At 30.5% G+C, this 14,002-nt stretch overlaps 1 protein-coding gene across 1 annotated transcript; it reads right to left on the reverse strand.

The window, feature by feature from the left end:
* Positions 1-184: 184 nt before the first annotated feature.
* On the reverse strand, positions 185-3,452 carry LOC114381766 (cation/H(+) antiporter 15-like). The gene is made up of 3 exons (XM_028340983.1): positions 3,243-3,452; positions 1,863-2,867; positions 185-1,480 (listed from the first exon to the last, which is right to left on the reverse strand). Exons 1-3 carry the CDS (start codon positions 3,450-3,452, stop codon positions 185-187), a joined length of 2,511 nt encoding a protein of 836 aa, XP_028196784.1.
* Between the last annotated feature and the right edge of the window lie 10,550 nt (positions 3,453-14,002).

A 14,002-nucleotide genomic window follows, 5' to 3' on the forward strand; every position in this document is an offset into this window, starting at 1 on the left:
GATGTGAAAATAACATCTTGAAAATTCATTCTATTTTCCTTCTGCAACAATTCACCTAATTTTTCACCTACTCAATCAAACAATTCCCAACCTCAGTGGCAAAAATTACAACCAGTTTCTCTCTTCTTTGGTCTAAGCCATATCTACCCAATTAAGTGCACATTATTATCCCAATAAACAACCATCACTGATGATGCTGTTCTACCTTGATAGCAAGTGCCCCAGAATCATCATCATCATCTGCAGGCACTACTTCCCTAGGTTGCTGCTGTGTGGCAGCATTACTATTATCAAACACCATTCCCCCAAAACCATATTGCTGTACAACAAGCACTGAAGAGCTTGAACCAAAACTGTTTGATGCCACTATGTCCCCTATAACACCAAGTTCAGGGCAATCAGCCCATTGCATCAACTCTGACAAGATCAATGAGTTCCTACCTGTCCCTTGTCCTAGAATATACAAATCATACCCAATTTCTTCAATCTCTTTAAGCACTCGAGGAATATCATCACGACAACGAGCTTCTTTCTCTGAATACTTAATAGAATCTTCATTGCTCACTGCCTTGAGCCTAAATGCACTCACATACTCTTCATCCAATTCCTTTTGCCTTTCACTGTCTAGCACCATGGCTAACAGTCCGCGAGACTCAAGATGGGACGACAAAACATCAACTTCTGCAGCCTCACCATACATAAGGATCCTCATCACTGATAGTTGCACCCCTTGATGCTTTGACATCCTCCACGCGACCGCCAAGGCCTCGCGGTCATCTGGGCCACCAATGAAAAGCATGAGCATGCGCAAGTTCACCTTGAACAATGATCCTAGTCCACGGTCGACAAAGATTCCAACAGAACACGGTGCATCCCTCATCACATTTCGGTTTATGTCTTGGAATGCAGTGTTTGTTGTCTCCAGAATGCCCTCTATGTTTGACTGTTTGTGGAAAGGAAGGAGAATCAAGTTCGCTTGCTTCTCCTGCGACACGTTGTATATGTCCTCATGAATGGTTGAGTAAGTTGATGCTGCAGCAAATGTCTCCACACTGGTGTTCTCATTTGTGCCTGTGTATGCTTGGAAAATGTTGGTGATGCTCTCCAAGTCTTCTTGTGCTTTTGTGAGGGCTTGTGCTCTACCACTCTGCTGTTGGTTGTGCTGATTGAGATGAGAAGCCAAAAGGGAAGTGGTGTTTCCAGTTAGTTCAATAAGCTGAAGCGCAAAAACGCGCAGAGGGGAGAGTTTTGTGGTGTGGCATGCATCGAGAATGTTGACCATTCCTGTGGCTTGCCGAGGGTTGTGAACACAAGCTAGTATTCTCAGCTCTATGTCGCCCTTTAAGTTCTGTATGGTCTTTAGTTTACTTTGCTTGTATAACTTCCTAGGCTTGTATATGGCATTGATGATTAGAGGCACCATCATTGTCATCATAACAACAGCTACTGTCAAAATTGAGAAGGACTCCACACTCAAAATCTGTGAGCAAAACAAAAATAGTATGAATATAGCTATTTATTGAGTAAGAAAGAATCATTTTTGAGTAAGTTATATTGATTAATGAGTGCTATGGTTTATTATTTCTTAATGCACATTTATAGCTACATCAACATTGGTTTTCAATATTCATTGTGCTTAATCTATGTCCTTTCAGGATTTGACTTCAAATGACATGAATACAAACTACTTACTACCTCCACCTCCGGTCTTATTTATAAGAAATAAGTTTGTAGTGTTGATGATATTGAATAAAAAAAGAATTGTAAATAAGGTTTTATTGCACTACAAACTTGTTTCTTATAAATAAGACCAGAGGTAGTATTATATAAGGAAGGTGCCAAACTCTATTGTAGTCAATTACCTGCTTGTCCCAGGCGTTGACGAGCATTAATACTGGTAAGATGCCCTTGGTGTTCATAAGCAGTCCAATTGAGACACCATCAAGAACAGACATGCCATAAAATTGAGTCGCTATAACAGTGCTTAAAATCTTTGGGATGAAAGAGAGGAACAAAATCAAAAGCACCAGGCCCAAACCTTGAGTGTTTACAACATATACTATTCTGAGTCTTATTCCAATGCTACCAAAGAACAATGGAGCCAGATAAACAGCTGCAAAATCCTCTGACTTCTCTATGAGCATCTGAGTAAATTTACCACGAGGTATCATTATTCCATACACCAGAGCCCCAACCACAGGGTGTGTCCCTAGGAGATCAGTAACAAGTGCACTAGCATAAGATCCCATGATCACAAAGAACAACCCATAATTGTCCCACTCATTTTTATTGGTTTTGCTCACTATTATCTGTACCAAATAAGGCCGCACAACAAAGAAGCATAAAAGCGCAAAACCTATGGTTCCAAGCACCGAGTAGATGGCGCTTGCCCCGTTGATGGCGAATGGAATCAACATTGCAAACATGACCCAATTATAGAAGTCACTGACCATAGCTGTTGTTAACGCCACTTTGCCAAGTCCTGTGTAGAGGAGCTTGAGATCAGCAAGGATGTGACTAACCATAGGAAAACCTGTGACACTTAAAATTAAGGCCCAAAACATATAAGCATTAGTGGTGTTGAAATTTGCCCAATACTCAGCAGGTCCCTTGTACATGCTTAGAGTCAAAGCATATATGCCAGCACCCAATACCATTGGGATGACAATGCCAGCAATTGCAATGCTTGTGGCCTTCTTTCTTGCTCCTAGGATTGTGTCAAAGTTCATGTCCAAGCCAGCCAGGAACACAGAGTAAACGAGTCCCACATATGATATGGTTTCAGTAGTTAGGATTGACTTTATAGGGGTCAGAACCTCAGATAAAGCAGATATTCCAAATAGTTCAGGACTTATCAGAATACCAATCTGTTAACATTAAAATTATACCCACAAATTAGTCGGAATGCAAAACTTTTTGTTCGCTTCATCATGTAAGAATAAAACTTAGATACAGTTTCTTAGATGTTGTTCTTCAATCAGAATTGGAATCTTATTTCAGTAATTTATGTCAACATTTAATACAAACCTTTTATTATGCGCGTTATCAGGTGAAACTCTAACTTTAATAGGAGAACAATACTAAAACCACGTAAAGAATTGCGTCTAATTAAAATTTCATCTTGTATGTAATTATATATATAGTACATAATAAGGCCTCATTATTATTGATACATGATTCAAATGAAAGTATGCAAAGAAAGAAAGAAACAGAAAAACTCATGCATGGATGCATGCACTTACCAAAATCTCAGATACAAGACGAGGTTGGTTCAAGGGTCTGAGGATGTAGTACAAAAGACGAGTGGACAACAACATAAAAGCAACTTGGGCTGCAAAGTTAGGAAGGTAGAAAAACAGGATGTTTTCACTTTTCCATATATCATTGGGATTTGACACATCTACGTTGTAACATCCTGTAGTTACGCTTCGTTTTACGTATTGATCTTCCATCACTTGCTGAAGCTGCTTTGTTTTCAACAGTGAAACAAACCCCCTTAAGCAGCTTTATGTATATGATTGATATCAATTGGCTTATTTTCCTTCCAAGTCTAATAACTACGGAATTTCTTGTTTGTTGGAAAAGTTAGAGACCTTTGTAGCCAAAATAGATGAACCATGCAATGAAAATTTTGGTAAGGGGATGAATGCACACATAAATATAGGAGGAGTGAACATAAACAACCATGTCATGGTTCATGTTTCATGCTTGTTTCGTTGGGGAATCGATGTCATTTGTCATCAGGTAGAAAATCTAGTTACAAAAGTCTTAACTGTTACCCTACCCTAACTGGGAAAATGCACTATATAAAACCAACTTTAACTGTCAAATGAGAAAAAAAAAACAACTTATATGTAAAAAAAGTCAATAAGTACATCTGTTTCGGTTTAAATTAGCAAGTGTTTACTAATTTGAGTAATTTCAGATAGCCGACGGTAATAATAACCATGGTAATAAAATTAATACGAATATTAATTACGTAAATGACAAACCTAAATAGAAATTTATTGAATATATACATTCAATATAATAAATTGAAGGAGGGCATTGAGTAATTCGCTTGGTTACCTAAATTAATTGTCTTGGTGTTGTTTTCTATTTCGTTCACCATATTAAGGTTTTCTGAGTCACTTCTAATATAAATTATAATTTTTTGCTTTCATCTTACTTGCACAGGGACGCGAAAATTTGACAAATACAGTGGGAAAAATTTATAAATAGTTTCTAAACGTTTATTCTAAAAAAAAGTTCTAAACGTTTAATTTCTATACGTTTTAAATTAAAATTTTAAAATCATGCTAATTATTACTTTTAAAGTAAGCATGGCAAAATTTACTAATTAATTATACATGATGATGGTTTGTAATTAAGACTATTTATTTAATTTAATACACACAACTCTGTCTAAAACAAATCCACTAACATATTTGACCTAGTGGCAGAGGATTTGAATAATCTGCACTAAGGTCTTAGTTTTATCAGGTTTGAAAAATCCTGTGACCTCATTTTTTTTAAAAAAAATTACTTCTATCTTTTTAAACGAAACATACATTGAGTTGTCAATTATTTTTTTAATGATATATACAAATTAAAAATTAAGAATTAAATGCTAACTCTTTATAATTTGATTTTAATCTCAGGATCTATTATTTTTCATCTTAATTCAAGGATGTTATTATTTAATTTTAATTTCTTACATTATGTAAGTATTCTCACAAGAGTCATTTCCTTTGTACAGGGATAGGAATGGCAACAAGGTAGGTTAAGAGCGGATTTACATATTTTCATTGTTATTCCCGCAAAAGATGGTTAGGATTTATAAAAAATAAGTAAAAAAATTAAACTTAATCTCATCTCCACCGAGTTTTATCAGGGTCATAAAAATTCATGAGAAATTCATCTCACATTTTTTAAAAAAGTATTTCTTCATATACTTTAAATAAATAATAGATTAAATTATTAATTATATTATAATTCAATCAATATATATATAATTTAATAAAGAATAAATAATGTAAGCATATTTAAGAATTAAATTATATTTTTAATTAAATGTATAATTTTTTTGAAAAAGAGTTGCTAACAACATATTTTTTTTAACATTATTTCTAACATACTAAGAAATTTATTAAAAATCATAATTTGAGTCCAACTTTTCATTTAACAATTTATGTTTTTGTCTAAACATGATTGAATTCTCTTCTTCTTATGATGTTCTTTTTTTTTAGGTCTTCTATATTGCTCAATTGTCCAATCTACGGAAGGGTGAAAGTTTGCAACTAAGTGGCGTGTTGTCTTTTCAGTCAACAAAAATTACAATACAAAGTCCAACAACTATTTTGATGTAGAGCTAGTAATCATGAGGAGAATCTTAAAATATGTGAAGATGTTGTCATTTTTTATTTTAAGTTTTAATAAGGTGCAGCCTCATAATAAAAATTGAATTTTTTTAATGTAAAAATATGTTTTAAAAAAACTATAAATAATAATATTTATTAATATTAAAAGAAAACAACATGAATAAAATTGGAATTGCAAAAATATTTAACTTCCGTTTATTTCTATTAAGGTTGTCACTGAAATCATACTTAAAATCGTTAGAAAAAACATCTCAAAATATTTGTTACCTGTTTTTTTTATTGTTAAAATTGTATATGGTAATTAGAACACTGTTTAGTGATAAATTATTCAGTAGTATAATCATACTTCAAACAAACAATTTGATAGTTTATCAAAGAAAAAAATAATAAACATTTGTCCATGTAATTAAACATTAATTAAGTTTGTGATAACATATTTTAGGACAACACATGTCACTAACAATTAATATATGTTGCATAAATAATGAGATAAATGTAGATTTAATTTTTTCCTAACCTTCATGTATAGGTTTTTGAATTATTCAACACTTTTGGTAGATTAAAAAGTGTGGATGTGATCATTGAATATTGACTCAATTAAAAATTTCTAACAAATAACACTACCTTTCAATATAAAATTTTAAGAAGAAATGTATTAGTTCTCTTTTACATAAGATTATCATATTAATTAATAAGTTATTGATTATACTTTAATTTGAGAAAACATTGATTATATTTTAATTAGAATACTAGTTGAATAAACGATTAAATACTTATAGAATTAATAACTATTCAAAAAAGATTAATTGAGTATAAGTAACAAGTTTGAGTTTTATGATAAAAAATAAAAACCTTGGTTAAGATAATTAAATGATAAAAAATGATATTTTTAAGTCATTTATTGATTAAATATATATTAATTTATTTAAACTTGACGGTAACATCTTACTTTAGAATTAACTTAGAACTATAATTATGAAAAAAAATATTATATTAGTATTATTATTCTATTATTCTTAAATATAAAATATGTTACTTCATACTATTCAAACATTAAGAAATGTTGTTACTTGCTTATTTTGATCGGTACTAAACATATACGTCACTCACAAACCCTGCAGATAAATCTATAAATATGTCCGTTTACCACCATCATCATTCTCCACACACTTGTTTTAACCTGTTCTACTGATGACAAATTATGGAGATGTACATTGATACCCCTCATAATTTGTTGAAGTTTAATATTTTTTATCTTATAATTCCAAAATCACTAGAAGTGTAGACAATGTAACCTGGTGTGTTACTGCATAATAATATCAGCAGATTCAGTTGAAACTGAATTGAACTTTTGCCTTATACTTGCAAGTGCTGCTGATACTGTTTTTAAAGTAGATAATCAACATACTCATCATCAGTTGGAATAATTGCCACACAGCTCTGGCACTAAGTTCAATGGACTCTCACGAAGAGAAGAGAAATGACTAATAAGGGAATAGTAAGATAGCATAAAGGAAGAGTAAGATACTGTACATCATATTTAGGGAAAGATCCCATACATATTATATAAACCACCAGTCAGAAATGAAACTGTTCAAACTGATAAGCTACTAACAGAAAAAGAATATGATGCTCAAAATAATGATGTCCAAAAACCTACCTCGACAGAACAACCAAGCATTCCCTTACCCCAGATTGAAATGAAACTGCTGGTCACCCCAACAGATTTCCTCCCAAGTCATAAGCCAATCCATTTTTCTCTCACCCATGCTAGATCCCAAAATAAAAAATCTCAATCTTCAAATCAAAATAAATGAAACCAATATGCTTGACTCGTAATCCCTAAGGTTAAGCATTGACAGAAGGTGGAGATGATGGAGGTGTTTGAGCTGGTGCAACTAATGAAGTACGGACACTCCAACCCCTTGCCATGTCCAGTGTCCGACACGTGTTCGTGTCAGTGTTCGACACCGACACGACATCCGTACTACGTTCTATACTTTGGACATTACAGATATTCACGTGTCCGTGTCTGGTGTCGGTGCTTCATAGGTGCAACTCCTTGAGATTCTTTTCTATCTCTTGAATCTCATTGCTGGTGTCCAGAATTCTACCCCTGCCTTGCTCTTGAATGGCTTTCTGAAGGAAGGTCTCACTCTCACCTGCAATAAAGGGAAAAGCACAGATTCTTATTGAACCTCCCAAACTAACATCAAATCAGATTTAGACAAAATTGAACCCAAACTTAAACTCGTGAAGACAGAATAGTGCTTCACATACTTGAATTTGGAAGACCGGTTTGAACTTTAATTAACTATCCACTAATTCCATACGTTCTAGTTGTTCTTCAATTGAAACAATGATGGAGAAAATGAGAAATTAATCATGACGCTGTCCCAGTAGACTAGAATTTGAAAGAGCAATTTTCCTACTAGTAATTATTCGATCATCTTGTTTTTTGTAAATTTGGTGCTTGATTTCTATTTTTTAATATATAAATCCAAAATCCACTTTGATTGCCAACTAAAATAGAATTGAGCAGCAAACTACCGAAGTCGTTCATTGTTTCTTTCTTCTTATTTGCTTATTTTGGTTTCTAATGGATTTTGAGAGAGAACAATGAGTTAAGAGTAGTATTGAAGAGAAAGAAAGAGGGATGATGATGGTGGTGTGTTGTGTTCACAGGGTTATTATTATGATGGATTCAATTTGATTCAACTACTACCGCGTAGACAGAGAGTGTCAGGAAGAGAAGTCTACATGGGTTATCGATGACGGGGACATCGGTTTCAACTGGTGAACGATGCAAGCGGCTGAGAATTTTCTTTTTGGGGGAGAAGAAGTGTGATTATTGATTAACGATGATAATTTCTTTTCTTTTCTTTTTTATTTTTGTTATTTTTATCGTAAAAAAAGAGATAAATATCTATTTTGATGGTACAAGGTATGAGAGGATCACAAATATATAATTGGTTACCATGAAAAAAAAATCAAATTTAATTTTTAAATGTACAAAAAATATCATAGATTAATCTTATAAATAATTTAATAATAAATTAATCTCTAAATTTTATAACATAATGTTAAATTAGTTTTCAAAAAATATAATTTATTATTAAATTGATTCTTAAAATTATAATTTAATAATAAAATAGTTTCATAAATTTAATGACAGGAATGTTAGACATTTTTTATCTTTTGAAAAATAAATTTGACTTTTCTATTTTTTTAGATACTAATTTATTATTGCATCACATTTTCAAGGATTAAAATAGATATTTATTCTAAAACAAATGAATACTATATAAGAATGTACTAGTTTTACACTATCATCTTATCATCTTTAAGTAGTTATTATAAAAATTAATAAATTTATTTATAAGTTGATGATATAAATTTAGTTTACAATAGACAATCTTTTGCTTGTAGATAATAAAATTTGATTTTTCTCTGGGGAGTCAAAGATATCTTTCAATCAAAAGTTAAAAGTTAAAGATTAATCATTTAAGATAAAAAGATTCGTTGAAAGGTAATATATTTTAATAAATATTTTTTCTTATACATGAACTAGAATCACTAAATAGGTGAATCAACTTATGTTAGATTATTTTAACTTAATCAAATGTCTCAAATTCAAATCTTGAGTATGTAATTATGTGTGAAAAAAAACACAGATTAAAAATTGAATATACTTTTTTTACAAAAGAATTTAATTTTTATATATTATTAGTATAAAAAAATTTACGTAATTTTTAAAATATTAATTATTATAAAAATCAGCCAAAATTATTATTGAGTAATAATAATAATATAAAATAATTATCCTGTCAATACATATATTATTTATGTATACATTTCTTAAAAATATATGTGGTAAAATTAGAAAATAATAAAACGTTGTCCTAATTGTATACTAAAATTTCTGTTTTACTTAAGCCTAAAGTGAAATAGCGCGTTTAAGAAGATAAGTTAAGAGAGGAAAGAGCCCTTTCACGGAAAGATTATTAAGGAGAAAATGTCTCCAACAATAAATAACACTGGCATATTTTATACTTTTTCTTTAGTGTTTTTTTTAATCTCATTAACTAACGGTTTCTAGTTAATAGAAATATGAACAAATGAACTTATTCTAACATTTTTATTATGAATAACATTTTTATTACACTCGAATCCTATGTGTTTTTTTTCAAATTACACTTAATATCTCTTTATTTTTTTACATTACTTTTATTTATTTTTTAGTATTTTTTTATTACAATAAACAATATCCATGTTTGGAAAACTTTAGAAACAGTAAAAAAATGGAATTAAGATAGATAAAATATATGACTAATTAAAGATAAATATAATTTCATAAAAATGCTTTTCACATCGAATTCTATAACAATCAAAAGCTATACTAATTATATGAAAGTTCCAAAAAAGTGCACATCTATATAAAAAAAAAGGATTCGGAACACTTTATAAAAAAAGAAGGGATATTTTACAATATTGAAAGATTTTTCATTAGCTCAATCTATTTTTAAGGGGAATTCAAAAAGCTTTTTTTTTTAACAAATACAAACTTTAGACTAATTTCAATTAACTAGGTTTATCAATTGAAATATGTGAGCAGATGAAATTACCCTAACATCTTTATTAAATATTTAATAATAAATTAACAATTGACTATGTGAATGAACCTTTTTTAAGATAATAATAGTGTTTCTTTTAATATTTGACTTTTCATTATTGTTAACATTTAAAGAAGATGTAGCTTTTTATTAAAATATTATATCAAACACTCGGTCATAAAAAATAAATATTTCAAAGAAAAAAAATAAAAAAAATACAAATACAGGAGCAAAACACTAAAATTTGAAGCAAAATGTCATATTCAATCAATAAACATTGTTGTAAACACTTCAAACAAAAATGCAGCAACCAAACGATCCAACATACACCAAAAAATTGAACTAAAAAAAAGAAAAAGAAAGGGTGTTAACACATGGGTACCAACATAATGGATTCACATCGAACCAAAAGTTGAGTTCATGTCCACTTAAAAGAAAAAAGAAAAAAAAAAGAAGAGTGTTCAAATATTTTCAGAATGAAAATGGTGTTATGTTTTTTATGGAGTTAAGAGAAAAAAAAATATTTCAAACATATTTTTTTGTTAAAAATCATGTAATCAATATGTGTTTATTCTCTGTTAACGTATTAAACAGTGTTTAAGAGGAAGAGAATCTCAAAATAGTATAAGATAAACAATTAAGAGATTTGTATAGGATATAAAAAAAGAGGAATATCAAGTGCAATGCGAGATGTATGAATGTAATTCACTCATATCTTAATTTACATGCTCAATGTGTTGCGTTTAGTTTGTTTTCAGGAGTATTAAAATCAATATTGAGAGAGCTTGATGACATGTTTTAGACTCAATTTTTAGAGAGAAAATTAATTATGTGGCCAATAAAATTGATTTTAGATAAAACATATTTTCCCTAAGTATAAGTAGTTGAATATAAAATTTATAATTTATGGTATCTTATTTAGATTATACGGGTAATTCTAATTTATTGATCAAATAAAATCAATTCTTCTCCATTTACCAAGATTTAAAACTACATAGCCGTAAGTCTTCTTACAAGTATAACTAGCGGAGAAGAATGGGAAAAAATTATAGTATTACTATTACATACAAAATGTTTTAATATAGAAAAATATAAATTAATGAACGATTATTTTATTATTTAAAAACTAAATAAATAAGAGAATTGGTAAAAGGAAAAAAGAAAACGTGATTTTGGTCCCGAGAAGATAATAGTCACAAATTGACTATAAATTCTTGAAAGACGTGGATCTTGATTAATTTAGTCTCTTTTATTAACAAAGGTTATTTAATGTTATATGGGTGGTAAAATGAAATTGATTGAAAGAGTGGGTCAAGTTAAGGGGTATTCAACTCAATTATTTCTTTTGATCTCTTCGTTTTAATCCATAAAAAAATGAACTCAGGTGAGGCGTGTTAGTATGTCGGACTAACCATTTTTAAACTATTAAAATTGATATAAAAAAAAAAAGAGTCAATTACTTCTGCATCTCCTTTATATAACTCATTTGTCTAATATATTTTTGTTTTTTCAATATTATTTTGAGCCCACTAACCAATGACATTAAGTAACGATTTCAATTTTATATGGAATGATACAATTTTGTTCTCTTCTTTTTGGCAAAACTAAAATCTGAATTGAAAAGGGACGTAAAAATATTAATTAGTATTAAGAAACTAAAATAACCAAGAAATTATCTATATCTACGTTACAATTTCTATTCATTGTATATCTTACGATGCCATTATATTTAGGAGCAAGTGGCAAAGTTATAATTAACTTGCACATGGCTTGCCAGCTAACTAGTAAAAACTAAAGATAATTCATGAAACCAATTGGGAACTAACCAAAAAGGGGCAAAACAAACTAAGAGATGAACAAAATTTTATGAATTGAGTTTAATCTCAACTAAATCAACTGAGAGCAGCTCTCATGATTAGAGTATGTTATAGCCTTGCAAGGTGGAGAAACCATGTTTTGTGTGAAAAATAGCTAACCCTCGTCATCAGGCTACGATAACAGAATAAAAAGAATAATGAAATTTAATAAAGATACCCAATCAGCCTTGAGGAACAACATAAATAGGGGAAGAAGTGGTCCCCAAACCAAAGGCATAACAAAAAAATTGTCTATTTTCAAAGAAAACTGGTAGATTGAGAATTGACATTGTTGTAAAGTCATTCTCTTTAAAGTAGGGGAAGGAGACATTTATCATGGTATTTTAAAACAAGGAAATATAACTTTGGTTGTTCAGTGTGGTATTATTAGATATATAGATTAATTTAGTAAGTTACAAATTAGTTATTAATTTAGTTAGATATAAGTTAGTTTAGTCAGTTATATAAAATTTTATATATTTATGTAAAAATTGATTTGTTCATTCTGAGCATTATTCAAAATAGTATTCGATTTCTCTTTTTTCTTCTTTCCATCTCACTACCTTGATCTTTATCATGGTATTAGAACATTCATCTCTTTTTTTTCACTACCTCGTTATGATTTATGCTTCTTCTTTCACACTGTTTTGATTTTTCACTTTCAAGGATAACATTTTCAACTATGGCACTTTATGGAACCACATTTTCCTTCAATGGTGGAATAAGGACTTGCATATCCAAACACATGAAGACTCGCTTCTTGCCCTCACCGGCGCAATCACCAAATGGTGTGACATCACCAGCGTTTATTCACATATTCACGACAGCAACGACCTCCTTCACCAGCACTTTGTCTCGAAAACACGCTCCTTTGAGTCACTTCCTCATAGGCATGGATCGCGCGACACCCTTCCTCATCGACATCAACGTGACTGACTTCTGGTGGCACATAGCGCATTGCACCTCACACCTGCAAGCCATTATCTTTGCACCAACCAATGTCAAAATCAGTTTGATCCCAACACTCGTATATCTGCAGCAATTGAATGTGATCACCCAATCCAGAACCATCAGGAAGGTTAGATATTATATTGTTTCCTCTTCTTCTTAGTCTTCCTCTGCCCTAGTAGCAATGTAGTTTCAGCTGATAAAAAGACAGCAACAGTCAAAGCCTCATCTAAGAAATCATAATTGTTTGCCTCCATTAAAGTTTTAGTTTTTCTACAAGGTGTTTGATTAAATGCTACTGAAGATTTTGAAGATATTGACTATTATTTGAAATTCTGCACTATTTCAAAAAGGTGCACACCAACTGTTTGGTGAATAATCTTTTCATTGTTTCATTGATATTTGGCCTGTTTTGGCTTATTGTTTTCATCCTTTTAGGCATGTTTTGATGATTTTAGCTTCTGTCATGGGTGGTTAAGCCTTGATTATTGTTGGTGCACAAAGTGTTTGTGAAAAGTTCTCATAGAAGACAAATTTTGTGATTATTCTATTTTGTTGATGTAAGCTTTTGTCCATGGTGATTAAGCATTGTTTAAGTTTTTGTCATGGATGGTTAAGTATTGAATTGTTTGTTTTGCTTCTGATCTTAATGGTTAAGCCTTGTTGCTTCTGGCAAGTGGTTAAACTTTGAGGTATAATTTCTACTTGATGGTTAAGCTTTGATAGTTTCATGGATTGATGATTTGAGAGTTTTGATGTTTGCTTTGGACTTTTGGAAGAAGATTGAGAAAGTCGATATTGGTCGAACATTTCTAAGAGTTATGCACCATGATCACACCTACATTTTGATTTGTTTTTAAATTTATGTTTTGGCCGATGTATTTTCGGCATGTTTAGCTATATTTTAATTTTTCATTTTATTTTTATTTTCTTTTATGCAAATGTATTATCTTCTTCAAACTAGAAGTGTTTTATTATTTTAGATAATGCTTAAAATGAACAAATTAATTTTTACATAAATACATAAAACCTTATATAACTAAACCTGTAACTAACTAAATTAATAACTAATTTGTAACTAACCTAATCTATACTCTAATAGGAATCCCTTACCCATCTTACCAATTTTTCTTTTCTATTTACTGTCATTTAGTTAGTTTTTCGCTAACCTTTTATTTGACCTCTCTAATTATTACTAACTTCATCTTGTTAATTTTTCTTTTCT

This window comes from Glycine soja, chromosome 13, assembly GCF_004193775.1.
Source record: "Glycine soja cultivar W05 chromosome 13, ASM419377v2, whole genome shotgun sequence".
Taxonomy (NCBI): domain Eukaryota; kingdom Viridiplantae; phylum Streptophyta; class Magnoliopsida; order Fabales; family Fabaceae; genus Glycine; species Glycine soja.

Excerpts from the sequence above, each read along its gene's own strand:
- LOC114381766 (XM_028340983.1), bottom strand. The coding sequence starts at position 3,452 with ATGGAAGATCAATACGTAAAACGAAGCGTAACTACAGGATGTTACAAC. Across the intron at positions 2,868-3,242 it reads GTCTTGTATCTGAGATTTTG|ATTGGTATTCTGATAAGTCC; the intron begins GTAAGTGCATGC and ends TAATGTTAACAG. Across the intron at positions 1,481-1,862 it reads TCAACGCCTGGGACAAGCAG|ATTTTGAGTGTGGAGTCCTT; the intron begins GTAATTGACTAC and ends TTTTGCTCACAG.